The sequence below is a fragment of the Ahaetulla prasina genome, chromosome 1, assembly GCF_028640845.1.
Source record: "Ahaetulla prasina isolate Xishuangbanna chromosome 1, ASM2864084v1, whole genome shotgun sequence".
NCBI lineage: Eukaryota > Metazoa > Chordata > Lepidosauria > Squamata > Colubridae > Ahaetulla > Ahaetulla prasina.
The window spans coordinates 269058466-269078175 of NC_080539.1; the positions used below are offsets into that span (position 1 = coordinate 269058466).

The window sequence follows — 19710 nt, forward strand, 5'->3', positions numbered from 1 at the left end:
TTGAGAACTAAGTACATCCCCCACTCAATTTTATTTTCATATCTTACAAAACAAAATGGGCAGTCATGCTGAGAAAAATAGCTTCTTGGTGTGGTGCTGCAAATGCAAACACTCCTCTTTCTCTAAAAGGCCTTATTAAAACCACCAAGGGAAGAGCTGTGCCGTAAGCAGTCCAAGACTTTGCACTGTAACCAGAAGGCTTACTCTGCCTAAACTCTGCAGCTAAGTGCCGCTGGATTTAACAAACATCATTTTATAGCTGCTTTTTGCATCTTTCTTGGCTTGCGGGTCCTCGGAGTTGCTGTGTTTTTCAGCAGGTGGTGGGTCTTCGGCAACTTCGTCTTGCTCAGAGTCGGAATCGCTTTCGGAGTCTTCTGAACTTTCTGACCCCGAGGAATCTTGCGTCTCCTCTGGCGCTTCTTCTTTATCCTCATCCAACTATAGAAAAGATTCAGATGCAGAGAAAAATTTCTATGAGCTTGTTTTGCTTTTCAGATCTTTTTCTTTTGTGGTTTGTTTCCAATATCAATACATACAGAAATAGCAGCCTGGCTGATATATTGTGGATGGTAATAGAAACATAATCACAGGCATTTAACTTTAATCACCTCCTAGTGCAGTACCCTTTTAGGCTACAGCAAAAGAAGCTTAATTTTCACCATCTACAGGTGGGGTGGGGGGGAATCCATGTTGGCTATGAGGGATGAAATCTGCTATGTAAAGTGATGAAAAATGAGCAGATTTGTAAAAGTTTGTCCTATTTAACCACTAGCCAATACAAAGTGAATTACATAATACATGTACTGTATAGAGTGAAATACGGCAAAGAAGGCCTCTTGGGCCACTGTCTCAGCCAAAGGAAAATTACCTCACTGAAACCAAGCCCACAATGCCGCCGGTTCCTTCCTGACATGGTGCTATCCATACTCTGCTGAAACTGAGTCTCCAGCTCGTCGTTCATTTTCTTATCTTCTTCCCCTATAGGGTTTACATAAGTTGATTACCATATAGTCAAATAACAAATCCTGAATTTCAACAAAAAAGGAGTGGCATTATATTTTATCCAACCCACAAGAACAGTTTATTTCTAATGGCATAAGGTCACTTCTCTCCCATCGTTTCTGTCCACTCAGCGCAGAATGGGCGCACAATATTTCTATTAAATGTTGCCATTTTGTAGGACCTAGAAAGATAATGAAGATGAAACTGAAATACTTTGGCCACCTAATGAGAAAAAAGGACTCACTGGAGAAGAGCCTAATGCTGAGAAAGATTGAGGGCAAAAGAAGAAGGGACGACAGAGAACGAGATGGCTGGATGGAGTCACTGAAGCAGTAGGCATGAGTTTAAATGGACTCCAGAGGATAGAGGATAGGAAGGCCTGGAGGAACCTTGTCCATGAGGTCGCGATGGGTCGGACACGACTTCGCAACTAACAAGGAAAATAATTTCTCTGGATGCTGGAACTGCATCTGCCCAGATATATGGATGATCTCCACCCACCTGGGGTTTCAAAAAGCCCTTAAATCTGAGCTTTGGTCTCAGGCCTGGGACCAAAGGTATGTCCATGGGGGACCTGATGTGTTGTGGGTTAATGTGTGGTGAAATGTAGTCTGGATTCCCAGGAGGGAGGGGCTGCATTCCAGAGTGCAAAGAGCAATTAAGCATAGAAAGTTTGATTGGGAAGAAGAGAGTTAAGAAGGCTCCTCCCTTGCTATTCCCAGGGTATATAGTGATGCAGATAGTTGCTTTAGTTTGGCAAAATTTCTGTCTACAGGTGAGGAACAATACAGGAACTGCTCAGAAGTAACTCCATGTCTTTCTTGGTTCTTGGGGCCAACAATGGGTGTTTTTAGTGCAGCTCTTTTGTCTAGGTTTTTAATTGTTTTAACTTAGGGGACAGATAATAATGTATTGAATGAAATAGTAATAAATAATATTGTTCGAGGACAAAACCCCACCCATAAACAGAACTTTCTGATACCTTTTGCACAAACAGTACCATGACACTTCAGGGTACAATAAGTCATGGACTATTTTGGTTTTATAGCACTACTTACACATGGGGGCAATATAGCACTTCAGAAGAATGATGGAGAGCCAGTAGCAGTTAGTGGCCAAAAAAATGGCTTTGAGCATGCAAAATATCAAATGTATATGGCATATGGGTAAATCAGTCAGAAAGGTAAAGTTCTCTAGAACAGGGATCTCCAACCTTGGTCCCTTTAAGACTTGTGGACTTCAACTCCCAGAGGAAGTTTACAAGACTTAAAGGGACCAAGGTTGGAGACCACTGCTCTAGAAAATATTTTTGTTTAATTCAAGTGTACGGACTCTTATTCCCCTTCAAAACTTTGGTTAAACTAACCTGTTCTAAAATGAGAAGTTGATCGATGATCTCCAATAACAAGGCGTCCAGTGTGTTCTTTCTAGAAGAAAGCATATATTATTATTGCAATACAATGATTCTATTTTTCTATTAAAGATTGGTTTATTATGGCCCGGACTTTCAAGGTTGCGGACCATTTTCCCCAAAGCATTATTTGTCAATATTACCAAGTTATGTTTCAAATAAGTATCACACAACTCTAAAGGGAGACTTACATATGCCATTAACCAACCATATCATACTCAAACGACACAACTCAGCTTTTTATTTTTGTGACCACTGATGTCCATCCACCTTGAAATGTGGTGCTGTTATCAGTTTGGCTGGCTTCAAAAAAACAAACAAACAAAAAACAGTTGGACCACTTGATGGAAATCACAGGGATCAACAGCTATTAACTTTCATGGCAGTGTGATGGTCTCTGAAGGTTGTCTGATGAGAGACTAGTGGATTTTCTTGTGTGCTTGGATGACCAACACAAGAAGAGACTGTTAGACCAGTGATCCAATCCATCAAGGCAACTACTTATGTTCTTATTTTGCACCACAATTTCCAGGGTTTGTATTTGGGGAATGACATAACACATTGAATAAGCAATTAAAATGATTCTGCCAAAGAAACAACAACAAAGATCATTTAATATAGCTTTCTAGATGCTACTTGCAGCAATGATAATAAACTGAAAGACAGGACAAATATTCTTGTTTGTTTGTTTTTAAAGAAAATCCATTTAAATGTACTTCCACAAATTCCTTTTGAAAATTATTTACATCCACTTTCATTTCAAATTTCAAATGACAGTGACCCTTACCAAAATTTTTTAAAAACAATTAATTAAAATAATTAACTCTGAACCCAAAGGTGCTTTTTCAAAAAAGGCAAGTGAACTTTCCTACTTTTTTTCTTTGAAAACATTTATTAACACCAAAATTGGAATTGTGATATTTTCTAGCTGATTTGGCTTACACCTCCCACAACATTTGTCCCAGATCCCACCAAGATATGCTTTAAATATTAATTGCTGGGAAACAAGAATAGACGAACATGTCAATTTCATGCTAGAAGTGTGAGGTTTCTTCCATAAATGAGCTTTTACTAGTGTTACTATTAGTAATATTCTATAGAATTGTAAGCAAGGTTATTAGGTATTGCATTGAAACTCTGTGAATTGTAACAATGAATGGGTGTAATAAGATTCATTCACTTCACCATACAATTAGTTAATATCTTTTTCCATTCAGCCATATGCACTGAAAAAAATGAATGAACTGTATACCGTAATTTTCGGAGACGCACCTTTTTACCCCCAAAAAGAGGGTGAAAATCTGGGTGCATCTTATAATCCAAATATAGCCCTGCTCAGCCTCTGAAACTGAGGTTCAGAGGAAAAAGCCTCTGAAACCTCCATTTGAGAGGCTGAAAAAAAGCTTCTGAAACGGGTTTCAGAGGCTGAAAAAAAAAGCAATGCACAGAGCTCACAACTAACGAACCTGTTGCTAAAGTTCACCTCTGGGAACAGCTGATTGGGGGTATTCCGGGAGGCCGATCCACCTGTCAATCAGTTTTTTTCTTATTTTCCTCCCCAAAAACTAAGGTGCGTCTTATAATCCGGTGCATCTTATAGTCTGAAAAATACGGTATATTAGAAGCCAATGTTCTTGTTTAAATGGAAAGCTACGGAGTAGTACTATTTAATGCTCTTTAAAAAATTAAGTTGTGCTAGCTGAGTTATGGTTCAGATGACTACTTGGGTTAGAAGTATGAGTACTTTACAATGACATCAAAATGAATGGAAATTGTATTATTGAGAAAGTGTAGAGGCCCTGACCTGAAAAGTTAATTCACATAAAGTTGATAGAGACAGCAATAAAATTCCATTTAGAAAGATAATTGAAAGATTCCATGGTCATACACAGTTATACAAAACATCTGACAAAACACCCAATAGGTAAATTTTAATTCATAAGCAAAAAGCATGAAATTCTGGCACAACTGTTCCATCATGTATTCTGATTCTGACACACAAAGATTTATGAAATAACTTTTCACTTACACTTCTCAAATTTTACTTATTAGATGGCGGTATTTTAAGAAGAACTTGTATTCTTAAAAAAAGAGAGAGAGAAAACCAAGCAAATCTGCTTTGAAAGTTGTGCACTAAAAATCCCTTCTATAATCATTATACTGCTAGGATGAAAGTTAAAAGCTTACCTTTCCAGCACCCATCAGCCTCAGGAACTTTTGTTTCCGTTCTTCATTACCCAAGTCAGCTGCCTCCCAGCTACCAGCTCCGAGCTGAAAAACAAAATATAGTTTTTAGACACATTAAAAGAAAAAAAGCAGTTTATACAGATACTATAAATATTTATAGTACAACTTTCATTGCAGCTATAAACATGTAATAAGCTCCATATGGCTGCACCATATTTGTCTATCTACTTCACATAAATGCCAGTTTAGAAAAAAATAGTGTTATGGGTTACAAGGAAAATATTCCAATTCTGGATAATATACTTTTAGCAGGCAGCATTAGAGCTCAAATCAACAAAGCTACGTAGTAACTGCCTGGCAACACTTTCCAATGACTAATACATATTATAGCTCCAAACACAAAATATGGAAATAATGCAAGAGATGGATAATTTCCGTTTTACAAAAGTGGAGGAATAGTGTGAGGGGGAGTAATGCTACTTAGCCAGATAATGAAACATCTGCACGAAAATAACCAAGTTCAAAAAATACCAAGAACCCAATAGTTCAACCCTGAGCTACCAATATTCTCTTCTATTGAAATAAAGATAAATCCATCTTAATGAAATTATTAAATGAAAAGCACTGCTTTAATTAATTGAAATACGCCATTTATTTTCAACCTTGCCAGGAACAGTTCTCTTCCCCTTTCAACAATGCTGCTATATGACATTACAAAAAATGACAGTGTTCCTGTCTCTGAAAGTCTGTTCCAAAAGTGTGTACTGTAGCTTTAGAAGTCATTCTGAAAATAAAAATCATAAGAGCGTAGCATTGCAATGTACAAACATGTACCATATTCAGTCCCTGGTAGAAAAAAAACGTTCTTGGTTATAGATCTCCAAGGTCCAGTAGAGAATAGAATAGAATAGAATAGAATTTTTTATTGGCCAAGTGTGATTGGACACACAAGGAATTTGTCTTGGTGCATATGCTCTCAGTGTACATAAAAGAAAAGATACGGAATAGAGGAAGCCTATTCCAGATCCACATTTATACTAAAATCTACTTGTAGCCATCCCATTAACTAATAACTGGGATGGTACCTCTAAGCTCCTCAAAGTCTGGAAAAGCACATTTCTATGATTCTATAGCAATAACCCGCTGCATGTTGCATCTCAGATTTTTCTGTTGAAAATCTGTAATCAACTCCTCCACAATATGCATACTAACCTATTCTGGCAAGTAGATATGCATTTCCACCATGTCCATCCCCCCACTTTTCTAGTTTGGCTTTCACTGTATCAACACATTGTTTTGACTACTTCTTAACCACAAATATTTTTATCCTGCAAGACTTAATGCCAATGCCTGTCTCCCAACTCTTATTCACACTGGGGGAAGAGGAGGCTGTCTGCAACACGCCAAGGCCTTGCTCCTGAAAGGCTGATTCTCAGAGAGCTTTTCAATGCCCAGATTAATCATGATAGATAATAAACTATCTTAAGAAGCCCAAGGGGGGGGGGTGCTCTGCCTCTCAATCAACAGGAAAAAAAAAACTCTTTAATTCTTCATTTCCCTGGCAGAAACGAGGCTTCCCCTCGAGCACAAATATGCAAGGGAAGGGCCACCTTCTTGAACCCACTCTTATCCAGATGCATCGCTTGACAACTGCCCCGCACACCATGGGAGTTGCAGTCCTTCCCTTTTGCCCAGCATGGGAGTTGTAGTCCTTCCCTCCTGCAGAAGGACAGGGTTGAAGGGTTGAACCAGCCTATGTATTATGGCAGGTGGTAAAAATCCTCCTACATAACCGGCAAGAGTGACCCAAGGAATCCCTGCCATCACCTCTTCCTTCGACCCAGAAGGGATGATGGGAAGAGGAACCCCTTTTCTTCCACCGCCGGCCCAAGAATCCTTCCTGCCCCGATCCCCCTTCCAACTCCCCGCCCCGCAGCGCCCAACTTCTCCCTGCCCTTATTCACATCAGGGGAGGCCGGCCGCTTCACGCCGTGGCCGTGCTCGGGTTTGGACTCCTTGGTGGCGCTCATCTTCCCGACGGCCGACCACCGTCCTGTGAACGGCCGCTTCCCGGCCCTTCCGCTCCTGCTGCTCCTGCCGCCAACCCTGCCTCTTCCTTCTCGCCTTCTTGCAAGCTTTTGCACAGCGCAAGCGCGAGAGAGGGAAAAAAAAAAAGAAAAAGAGCACAATTCGGCGGCGCAGGTCCACCGAGGGCTCTCGGGAGTTGTAGTTCTCTCGCGAAGACGCGGGGAAACGTTCGCGGTGGACCGTCTCGGAAAAGGCAGAAACTCCAATTCCCGGAAGCCTCTGTGGCAATGGAGCTGGGGAGGTCTTTCTTCGCCGTTCGTCGCGCTCCTCGGGTCACTTGTGGTTGGTTATAAAAGAATTAGGCGGGGAGGGAATTCGATCAGCGATTGGTCCCTGAATAAACATTTCGGGCTTCCCCTTCCTCCGCCTTTATTCAGGGGTTGAATTCATTTTTGACTCTCAATTCAAAGTGTAGCAAAAATGGGTGGCTAGAATTAGCTAGTAGCATTTTGCTTGGAAAAGAATAGCAGAATAACGGAGTTGGAAGGGACCTTTGGAGGTCTTCTAGTCCAACCCCCTGCTCACGCGGGAAACCCTCTACCATTTCAGACAAATGATTGTCCGATCTCTTCTTAAAAACTTCCAGTGTTGGAGCATTTATAACTTCTGGAAGCAAGTCTTTCCCTGATCAATTGTTCTGTCAGGAAATGTCTCCTTAGTTCTAGGTTGCTTCTCTCCTTGATTAGTTTACATCCATTGCTTCTTGTCCTGCTGTCAGATGCTTTGGACAATAGATTGTGCTATAAAATAATTTGCCTTTCTCTTCTAGTCCTGTCTGAGGCTTAAGAAGGAAAGCGCTTCCTCTTGATACTGCACGCGGCTGGTACAGAATAATTAAGATTATATATTTTCCCCTATAGTTCAGATTAGGAACTATTAGGAAACTGGTTGCTGTGGAAGATATATCCCAGCAATTAAATCTATTTTACACATTATAGTGGAAGTGACTTTAAATTCAAATCAAGTATTACACAATAATGTAAGAGTAAAGCTAAAGTTTCAAGCTGCAAAAATTCAAACAGCAACTTCATTTAGACGTTTATGCATCTAGAGCTCGACTGAATTTTTGCTCCCCAGGTCAAATGTCTGGCTCTATACAGGAGTTAATGTAGTGTGCAATCTCCTGAATAGCCCAAAGGTGCTTTTTCAAGAGGGAACTGGATTTTCTGGATTTTCTTTTACGACCTTTCGCTTCTCATCCAAGAAGCTTCTTCAGCTTCTTGTATTCTTCAGCTTCTTGGATGAGAAACGAAACGTCTTCAAAGAAAAACCAGAAAATCCAGTTCCCTCTTGAAAAAGCACCTTTGGGACAACCATGACCTGGATGACTCAGAATCTCTGTAGACAACCTTCTGAATAGATTGTGGATATAGTGTAATTTAACAGTTTTTCAGCATTTGTTAAAAGATCCAACAAAGGTTTGGAAGTCAGTATTGGCAAAGTATAGTACTGACCTGTAAAATGGTTTTATTACCTGATTGCTTTCCCTTTTTTCCTACACTGCACCTCCAATTTGCTTCAGTTTTTGACTATGACTAAGCCATGAATATGAAATTAAAGACAACTAGAAGCACACTTTTCCAATTTTGTGTTGTCTGGTTGATTGTTGAACTGTATGATTTAGCAGAAAGTTATTTGCAGTTTACAGAAATACGTATTTTCATAAAATAAAATCTTCTGGGTGACTTCTAATATATAAACCTAAAAACTAATCTAGAAAAAAAATATAAACTGGGAAAACCAGGAAAGCAGTGTAAAATGCAAGAGCAAAACCCACAGTCCCTGTTAAAAAAATATTTAAAACAGAAGTCCAACATTCACAAATCAATATGTCTACTTTTACAGTGTTATGGAGAGTTTTAAAACAAGGCTGCCTTATTCCTCAGAAAAAACTGAATAAAGTAGAACATAATCTCAGGATACATTGTTGTGAACTTGGAATTCTCGATCCTTAAAAATTTTGGCTGGTGTGTAGGAACATTTATTGATTGATTTATAGTTTAGATTTTTATACTGCCATAATTTCCAGCAGTTCCAGGAGAAAATCATACACAGGAATAGAAAGTGTTGTAAATGAAAACGAAGATGGGACTTTTCCCCACATATAGTGGATTTGTCAAAAAGCAATGGAATTTTAGGCACAAATTCATACAACAATGCAAAAGATAATACGGATTAATTTTATAATGGAGGCAGAATTATTTTTATTGGACTTTCCTGATGCTGAACTAGACAAAAAATATGGGAAACTAACATATATAGTAACACAAGATTATGTACAAAGATGAAAGAATAATGAGAGACTTGGATCATAAAACTGACAAAACTTGTGGAAATGGCAAAGCTGACCAATTAGGTTTTTTTAAAGTTTGGAAGCCTTATATGGACTTTTTGCTGAAAGAAGAAAATACAGAATTGAAGATTTATGGTGTAGGGCTCAGTAAAGGTTAAAAAGGGAAGGGAAAGGGTAAAGTGGCAATTACTCCATAGAAAGAAGAGCAGGAGTAAAAATATTCTGTTTTATTTATTTTTTTCACTTCGTTTTTCTTTTCATCTTTTATACTTTTATTGTATTATAAATTCTAATATATATACGTATGTATATAACATCAGCAGAGCAAGAAAAAGGTTTCTAAAAATTAGACATAAAAGCAAAAGATGGAAATAACTGTACCTATGACAAATTCTTTCTCCAAGTGCTACAAGGTTCTTAAGGAATTTCTGGAAGACCATCAGCTAGTCTGAGAAGAAGGTCATTTCAAGGAGTGGGTCCTTAGGCCTAGGGGATCACCAACAGCTTTCAATGGGACGTTCTTACTGGACAGAAATTCCTATAGATACTTAGGAACCAAGGCATACATGACTTTGAGATTAAAATAAGCACTTGGAACTGAAGTTAGAAACATATTGGTAAACAATGCTGTGACCATAAATCAATTGTTACATGGCTTTATTTATTTATCAAATTTCTGCTCCACCCATGTCACTTAAGTGACTTTGAATGGTTTGAAAAGAGATATAGTAAAAAACAATATTAAAACAGTTAAAGTGTTGAAAAATTACTCCCCCCCCCCCGCAAAAGCTGGACGGAATGCTCCCAAGCCACCAACCATCCCCAAGGTTTCATGTCATTCTTATATCCCCCATGCCAATTGGTATAGCCAGGTCTCACCTCTCTTCCGGAAGGCCAGAAGAATGGGGGATTCCCTCAACTCTGGGAACAAGATGCCCCCCAATCTTCAGGCATCACTGGATGCAATCTCTGGAGGCAGCAGCAGAAATGTTTCTCTTTATAGAACCTACTAATTGAAATTCTTAAACCAGTGGAGTCTGCACTACACCCTCTGTGTTTAATCAAGGAATGAAACTGGGACAAGACACTTCCCTCAGATAATCTTGCCGCATGCCATTAAAGACTTTAAAAGTGATAATCAACACCATGAATTGGACTTGGAAGCAAATTGGCACCCAATACAGTTCATGTGGCAGAGATGTTATATGTACCTATAAAGTCCTATGTGGCATAGGGCCTGGTATGCCTATCTCCCACATATCTGTCCAGCCAATTTTGCAGGGTTAGCATCAGGAGTGAAATTCAAAATTTTCCCCTACCGGTTCTGTGGGCGTGGCTTGGTGGGCGTGGCAGGGGAAGGATATTGCAAAATCTCCATTCCCTCCCCACTCCTGGGGAAAGGATATTGCAAAATCTCCATTCCCACCCCACTCTGGGGCCAGCCAGAGGTGGTATTTGCCGGTTCCCTGAACTACTCAAAACTTCCGCTACTGGTCTCCAGAACCTGTCAGAACCTGCTGAATTTCTTTGTACCTTTGCTCTATCATATTGACTTTTATCTAGGTGAGTTTTCATGCCCGTTTATCAAGACACCCAGTAAACCAAGAGTCATCCAAAAGAGAAAGTTGTACCAATAGAAGAGTATATATGTTGTTGCTCATTGTTAAACTGGGGAGTCCTTGATGCTTTCTGAGCTTTGTTATTTTCTTGCATGCATTTCAATACCCAACTAGGTAACGTCTTCAGTGCTGGTGAGCGTGGCATTTGCTGCCTGTTTATATACATTATACAGTAGCTTGCCCTGCCAATGTGGGTGGCGGTTTGATAGTTCTTAATCCTTATCCCAAGGTTACTTGGGAACAATCCTGTCAAACACACTGGCCATTTCCTGATTCCAGGAGTAAGCCAGATACAAAATAAAACTTCTGAAGACTCTCCCAGGGCCCTTTGGAATCCACCCAGATTAGGGGTGAAATGCTCCCGGTTCTGACCGGCTCTCGCGATCCGGTATTAATTGTGGCTGGTGGTCCGGCAATCTGGTAGTGATTGCCGAACCACCGGCAACACCCGCTGCCTGGATGTCATTACTTCCTGGTTTTATGCACAGAAGGTTTTTCGCATGCGCAGAAGATCTGCGCGTGCATGTGATGTGCACATGTGTGTGGACTTCCGAGCCAGTAAGGAAGGTAAGTAGATTTTATCCTTGACCCAGATCCATTTAGTTCCTGGTGTGGACCATCTTAATGGGTCTATACACAAGTGGAAGAAATAGTCTATACATAATGGAAGAAATGGGCAGCACTGAATCTCATCTGGAATGATCTGACCACAGCAAAAGACTCAATCTAGTGTACTTTATGTCCATATCGCACATACCTGCTCTTTTTAAAGTTAGTGGTGTACCAAAAGTATACAAAATGCAATGGGGAAAATAAACTTATCTGACCCTGCTCAATACTGAGTTTGTCCACCTAAATTGATTGGCTACAAATTCAAGATAAACATAATAAATGAGCCACGGTGGTACAATGATTAGAGTGCGGTACTGCAGGCTACTTCTGCTGACTGCTGGCTGCCTGCAATTTGGCAGTTCAAATCTTACCAGGCTCAAGGTTGACTCAGCCTTCCATCCTTCCGAGGTTGGTAAAATGAGGACCCGAATTGTTGGGGGCAATATGCTGACACTGCAAATCGCTTAGAGAGGGCTGTAAAGCACTGTAAAGGGCTATATAAGTCTGAGTGCTATTGCTATTGTGTGACATAACTTTAATTGATAAGGCTATAACCAAAGTTGTATGAAATGGCTTCTGTTTATGCAATGGGGGTCTCATTTGCTTTCCTTCCACTGCATCACATCATTGAATCTTTTGTAAACCTCAGTGGAAGAACCTGCTACAAAAAATTGATCCAAGAACGTATTCTAAGTAATGCAACCAATATGAGCCTCCCATATTGTAGGTCTGACATGTAGGTCTGTAGAACAGAGCAATGTCAAGTTGGATGTAAAAGGTGAATTTTGGTCACTATTTTGTAAACTTTCCAAATTAAAACCTTCCTTTTCTAATAAAACACACAGTCTATTTGCCAAGAGATCTGTTGTGGTCCTCCAGCAGCCTGCAGACCTGGCAGCGGAGTCAGAGAATGAGGAGGCTGGGGAGGATGATGGGCCAGTCCTGGAGTCAGGGGAAGGCCCGGATGAGGGCTCTGCATCGGAGGTAGAGATGGGGCCAAGGCCATCTGGGAGAGATGCGCGGACTCCGGAGCCTCCAGAGGCGGACAGCAGAGAGGCAGAGGAACAAGAGGAGCCTGTTCCTAGTGCACACATGAAAAGAGCTGCCAGAAGGCAAGAGCAGCTGAAGCAAAAAGGACGACTCGGGAGTAAGGCCAGAAGATGATTGGCCACTCCCATAAGGCATAAAAGAGCAGCAAAGAGCCTTTGGGTTCTTTGTGGAAAAGCAATGTTTATTCCATTGCTCCTTGTCAGCGTCTCTTGAACTTTGTGGGTTTTTTTGCCAAGAAAAGCCTTTGGCAGGTTGCCAAAGACAACGAAGGTTGATGATAAGGCCGCAGGACTGTTTATGAAGGATTTGTTTTGGACTAAACTGAGAATGTATTAATTCTGAGCTGTTTTAATAAAATAAGTTGTTCAGGCCTGAATTGTGTTTGGTAATCACTACTTGGGCCTCGGCCACAACAAGATCTTGCAAGGAACTCATATGCTGCATTTTCTCAGCCTTTCCTATCTTTTACAACTGTGAAGTCACAGTGGCACTCTGGACAGATGGAGCAGGACAGTGTTGTGCCAGGAAATATCATAGAGACCCCTCGTGTTCAAGAAATGTTGAACCATCCGCACAAGTACGTCTTGAGTAACTGACAACAATTGACAACAGCAACATTCCTTGCTGCCTGATATTGCATTTTCATTACTTGAGTGGCTATTGGTGTTATGTAAATGCAAAATCTTTGTTGCCATCACCACACTGTAACTATAAATAGAAAAGAAGATATATTTTGCAAAATAGACTTCTTAAATTACACGAAGAACTATTAAAATGCCATCGATATATCATGGACCACAACAATTTTTTAATTGGTTAATGGCTGGATTATTCTGGTCAGACGGCATTAAAAGCACTATGAAGCAGTATATAAGTCTAAGTGCTACAGCCATTGCTATTGGAAAGTGGTTTGACATTCAATGCAAATATCACTGCTCCATTTCTTTCTTCCATTGTGAACCTTTTAGAAAATACACCCACAGTTCCTTTTTCCTTTTCAAAATCTGAGAAATTTACTCGGTTCCTATTACCCATCAACCAGACTGAGAGAAGAAGAATTAAAAAAACAACTTTGGAGCATTTCTCTATTTTTGGTAAAAAAAAGAAAAAAAAGAAAGAAAAAGCCATTCTGCATCATTTATTTTAATCTATTTACTTTTTTTTCCACAGGAATTACAATAAAGGTTTTCTATTTTGCCCATTACAGCACAGTATTTTTTCACATCTGAATAGCTGCATCAATATGAATCCTTTATAAGAATCTCAAAAACAAACTTTGCCAAGTCCCAGAACACAGAAGCTAATTCACAAGCCAGTCTTCAGCTGCTTCATGAATAAGGGAGACTGTGTGCCTGACCCTTTGAAGTTGTAGCTGTTAAACCATACAGAATATTTACCTCAATAAATCATTATAAGAAACTAAGGTACAATTATACCCACCGAGAAATAAGATTCAAAACACTGATTTATGTGGTTCAGTTGCCTGTTCTCTTTTCCATCGTGTTTTGAATTTTATGCATGTTTGTCATCTTTGGCTGTTTCTGTGTGTCTTTAAACTAATAGAACCAGCCTATATTTTTTTTCCTAAGACCATTCATTAGAGTTGTTTTTTTTTCACTTTGACATCTAGGCAGGATTTGCACAACGTACAACTTTGGCATCTAAAATTAATAATACTTTATAGGTGTAACAACAAAAGTTTTTAAAAACAGGAAATAATTTAATTTCTTTCAAGTTCTAGGAAAATCTACGCACTTTGTTTGAGAAACCGTACCTTGTTGCTGTGATGCTTTCACAGTCCATTACAAAACCCAAGTAGCTATAATGACAAGAATGGCTTAAATCGGAAAGTTGTCCATTCAAATCACCTTTGAAGGGACAACTTAACAAAAAATAAATATATAATTTACATATAACTGAAGTGATGCCATCAAAATACTGAGAGAAAAAGACAGAGACAGAGGTAACAAACTATAGCTTAAAAATGAATACACATCTGCAAGATTTTATCTGCCTTGAAAAACCAAAAGATTTTCACCAGGCATCATGACAGAAATAAACAAGCATAAAACTTTCCTGGAAAAAGTAGCATCTTTGAAACTCTTTCAAAGGAATAGCTGGGAAAAATTTCATTAATATCATTGAGCCTAAATGCGCTGATACTTCTGGGCAAGGAAAATACAAAGGCTTTAAATTATTTCCAGAAGCACACAAAATAAAGTTTTCAAAATAAATTCTCCTATGAAAGCAGAGATTCTCTCTTCCATCTGCTCCTTGAGCTCCTTGTGAAGTAAGTTGTGATGGGTACAGAGAATTACTAAGGTAAAATCCTTGGTCCTCTAAAAGTTTGGTTGTTTGCTTGCAGACATTTTATTACCCAATTAAATAACAATGTTACATAGTCCGGTAACACGACAAGCAAACAAAGTTCAGAGACCACCTAGGACTCTGCAAGTCAACCATGAGCTATAGATGCTATAGATGCTCTCTTCTACTGGAACTACAAAGGTCACCTCACAGTTTTTTCTGTTCCTGGAGTTGTGATCTCCAAGCGACCTGAGAATCTGTGGGTGAGGAAAATTAGCCCACTTCTACTCACCTTCTTTAGTCGGGCTTGTAAATAAAATTGTTTATAAAAATTCAGGTTTTATTTTTTTAGGCAATGTGAGGAAAGGTCCTGTAAAGATGCTTTCAACTATCAACCAAATGTCAAGAAAAAGAAGTGACGAGAGAAAGTTAGGTGCACAAAGCTAAGTATAATCTTATAGCAGAAAGCTGATCTTACAGATGTTGATAGTTAATAGCTACTCTTTTTTCAATAAACTCAGTTTCCTGATTTCACAGCTTTCTATGCCCTGAGTTTTGGGTTTAGAATCTAGAGGCAGAATGGAAAGGAACATTAGGGCCATTGGAACAACAAAAAATAACTTTTGGCTAGTTAAGTAAAATGCCTCAGTGTAACAGTTAGCCTGTTTTGGCCAATAGACAGTGATGCATTCAGGCAAAAAATATTTTATCTCAGATTTCACCCAGACAAGTAACTAGAAGGGGGTATGGCTAGCTGACAAGAACTCTCAGCCAAGGTAGAAGAGATTATTGTTAAACCAGAATAGCTAACGTTGGCTTTGTCATAGCTGTAAAACAATCTCCCTTTTGAACCAGCAGCCTAATGAACTGGTTGAAGCTTCCAGGATGTCTTCAAATGCAGGGTTGAAACTTGTCCAGAAGCCATTGTAGTTGGAATAATTGAAGCTAAGTGGAAAAGCCATGGAAAACCAAATCTGTCAAGCCAAGCCTGCTGCCACACAAAGTAAAACTTCCAGTAAACTAAGTCCATTAAAAAAAAAGAATGTGCTCCAAGGCTTATGACGAAGCAACCCTAGTAGCAATCCTACTCACCACTTCTCAGATTCAGATTCAGATTCATGGTCTTGTAGAGTGTTGATGTTGCTTAAAAAGAGTGTATCTATTTTCAGTTTGAAAAACCTGGTAAGATGAAGCATATACCAAAGTGCTGGTGTGGTACATTTTATGCTGCACTTAATGTTGGAATTAAATGACTTGAGTGTCTTCTGCACATGGTAAATTCCGGACGATATCAGAACCAGAATAAATAGCAAAGCATAACCATTATATGGCTTTATGTACAATACAGATAGTAAAGAAAGAATAGTGGAAGAAATAGCTGATTCTTCATGTAACTAGCAAAAAGATTTGTTTCTGTGAATGAGTGTTAATGTTTTAATGGGGTTTTAAATATGTATGGAGACAGGTGGATTAGACATTAAGCAGTCCATTCTTTAAAAGGTCAATGTGTGCCATAAAAATTAGCCACTTCATCTGTCACAACTGGAGTTTCTTTACATAAGGAAAGAACTAGCTGATTTGTAATTCTATTGTGTAAGCAATTAACAAGCTGTGAATTCAAGGGCACTCACATCGATACACTTGTACTGAAACTGTTATAGCTGAAACCCAGTGGGATTAAGCTATCATTAATACAGGTCTAGAAATAGAATATCCTAAGTGTTTCCCAAATGCCCACGTTTTAAAATATTTTTTATTTTATAACAGGAATATCTTCAGGATCCTCCCACCGCCAGCTCCACATGGACACACATCTTTAAACATGTTGATTACTTAATTAGTTGCATTGTTTAAGCATCTGGCAAGACTTCAAAAGACCTGGTATCCTTTGTGAGATATACTAAAGAAACAAAGAGTAGCCGTGTGCAGACAGGGAGCCTGTTTCTTGCAATGTGCCATCTTATCTGTGAGCCTTGAATTAGTAAGCACTGAGAAACGCATTGAGCCGAAATGCTATCTTTGGATTGTGTGTGATATGAAGAAACCTCAAACTTTCAGTTGAAGAAGTTTTTCAAATAATAACAGATCTGCAAAAGGGACCTAAAGTCCCTGGGAATGGACATTAACAACTGGGAAACCTTGACCTCCGATGATCGTTCAGCTTGGAGGCTAAAGACGCAGCATGGCCTTCTCCAATTCGAAGAGACATTTGTTCAGCAGGCTGAGGCAAAGAGGCAGTCCCGGAACCAGCAAAATCTGGGGGCTGGGCAGGGGACAGAATGTATCTGCCCTCAGCATAGAAAGGATTGCCACTCTCAAATTGGCCTTTCTACTCACACTAGTTGCTGATTTAGGATCTCTTTCCAGAGCACGATACCATAGTCTTTTGAGACTGAAGGATGCCAATGACAACAGATCCTGATTGTACTGGCTTACTGTGAATTGTTTTTGTCTTGTAAATCAAGCACACACATACATATAATATAGAGAACCACTTCAAAACTTAGAGTTGTGTGGAGACCCTCAAGATATTTCAAGGCTGTGGAAGTTACCCAGTTTACCTCTAGAGGGGAATTCAGGAAAGGTTAATGTTTGCTGGGAGGTTTCTTCCTGTAATTTTTTTAAAACCGTCTCAAGCAATTGTGTTTTGATCCTCAATATTTGACCAGGCCGCTGTGAAACAGCCAAGTTTTTTTTTTAAAACCCTCTCTTCCAGGCAGGCATCTGATTAATAATAACTCACTTTAAAAGTAGTGCCATTAAAAAATGCCATTTCTGCTTGTGTGGAGCTCTGAAATGAGACATGGCAATCATGGTTTTGTGGATTGATTGATCGATTGATTTCATGTACTGCCAAAATTGTGCTCCCTTTGAATTGAAACAGAGCCAATTAGATCCCATCTAGGAAAAATCCTCCTAGACTAGATTCTGGCTTTGCTCCAAGTCCAAGAATGCTCCAAGAATGCAATCTTAAACTATTTATCTAAGCAACAGGCTTCCCTGTTGTAAGGAAGTATCAAACTTTTTCTCCCTTCCATCATCAGTTTTTCCCACTTGGGGAAGTTGTGTCACTCTGCATTAGGTTAAACTTGGTTACAATTCCCAAATAAGGCTGCCCTTTGGTCATAAGAAATTGTGGGACCTTTGTCAGCCTCCAGTAGCAGAGCTGAGGAAGGTTTCCTGAATAGTTGTGATTATGTGAGACGGCATCCAATTCATCCAAGCACAATGAAAATAATCCCTGTAATTTATATACTGTGTTGTAACGTCAAAGGAAATACCTTTGGGTTTTCAGAAATAATATATTTTGTGTTTGATGCCAACCAACTGGAGTCTGTCCTTGTGACTCTCAAATAATGCATATTTAATATATAGAACTAAATTGCAAAACCTAGGTATTTTTAATCTCCGAATTGGGAAAGGAGAAAATGTAGCCTCAGTAGTATAGAATAGAATAGAATTTTTATTGGCCAAGTGTGATTGGACACACAAGGAATTTGTCTTGGTGCATATGCTCTCAGTGTACATAAAAGAAAAGATACGTTCATCAAGGTACAACATTTACAACACAATTGATGATCAATATATCAATATAAATCATAAGGATTGCCAGCAACAAGTTATAGTCATACAGTCATAAGTGGAAAGAGATTGGTGATGGGAACTATGAAACGATTAATAGTAGTGCAGATTCAGTAAATAGTCTGACAGTGTTGAGGGAATTATTTGTTTAGCAGAGTGATGGCCTTCGGGAAAAAACTGTTCTTGTGTCTAGTTGTTCTGGTGTGCAGTGCTCTATAGCGTCGTTTTGAGGGTAGGAGTTGAAACAGTTTATGTCCAGGATGCGAGGGATCTGCAAATATTTTCACGGCTCTCTTCTTGAGTAGTGTGCATAATAGATACAAGGATGATAGATATCTCAACCAAAGCCAAATGTAATTGCCGGGTCTGATCGTCCAACCTGCGATGGCCTCAAGTAAAACACTTTCTCTGAACTGCATGTTTGCCATCCTCCCACCTTTATCTCACTGTAGGAGAAGACAAGATATTATCAAACTCTGATTTCTCCACCAGATAAAAGTGATTTCTTCTGGTGAATCCTGTGTGTGCTGTGAGATGCACAACATTCATTGGAATACAGTATGGGAAGCAGGAATGGCCTCTGAGTGGAGAAGGAAGGACTGAAACTGCAGATGTAAGCATCAGGTAACCAACAGTGTGCTAGGGGAAAAAAAGCAGTTCTACAGCTTGGCCTGTAGGAACCTATCACTACTTCCTCAGTGCAGGATAGATAATGATTCCTAGCTCATTCCCAAAGGTCATTGGGGAAGCTGGTAGGAAGTCAGAAGGCGCAGTCACAGGATATCCTTATTTAACAACCAGCGGGGGTCGTCTCTTAATGATGGCACCAAGGACTCTCAGAACAATGTAGTTATGTGATGTCGCAATTTATGATCGTGTTGCTTAATAATAATAATTCCTTTCCCAATTGCTGTTGTAACCCAATCACTATCTGTAGTTCATTACTTTCAAATAGCAGCCCCAATTCTCACCACTCCCTGAGTGCTGGAACAATACAATTCCAATTGGCTTCGATGCCTGACCTACCATTTCTTCTCCAGCAGCTGGTGCCAACTACCAACAGAGAAGCCCTGTTGTCCGTCCACTTCGATCTTGGACTGGCATTTCTGAAGTTGGCTTAAGAAAAATCTGGGAAAAGTGTGGAGGATAAGCAGCTTAGGCCTCAGTGTAGAATACCCCAAATCTGACCCTTTGACCAGATTTGGGGTATTTGGGGTAACTCCCTGATCAAGTGAATTTAGCGTAGAACAATTCAGGAAACTCCTGAACTGAGGTCTTTCTGATTTGTTGCTCATTATAGAGAGTGTGGGATGCCGTGGCTCAGTGGCTAAGAAGCTGAGCTTGTCGATCGAAAGGTCGTCAGTTCAGCAGTTCGAATCCCTAGTGCCGCGTAACAGGGTGAGCTCCAGTTACTTGTCCCAGCTTCTGCCACCCTAGCAGTTCGAAAGCATGTAAAAAATGCAAGTAGAAAAATAGGGACCACCTTTGGTGGGAAGGTAACAGCGTTCTGTGTGCCTTTGACGTTTAGTCATGACGTCCACATGACCAAGGAGAGGTCT

The 19710-nt window shown here is 39.7% G+C and overlaps 1 protein-coding gene across 1 annotated transcript; it reads right to left on the reverse strand.

Moving 5' to 3' along the window:
- On the reverse strand, nt 1–6751 carry C1H11orf58 (chromosome 1 C11orf58 homolog). The gene is made up of 5 exons (XM_058158898.1): nt 6565–6751; nt 4601–4684; nt 2369–2429; nt 869–978; nt 1–438 (listed from the first exon to the last, which is right to left on the reverse strand). Exons 1-5 carry the CDS (start codon nt 6628–6630, stop codon nt 223–225), a joined length of 537 nt encoding a protein of 178 aa, XP_058014881.1. The 5' UTR covers nt 6631–6751; the 3' UTR covers nt 1–222.
- Between the last annotated feature and the right edge of the window lie 12959 nt (nt 6752–19710).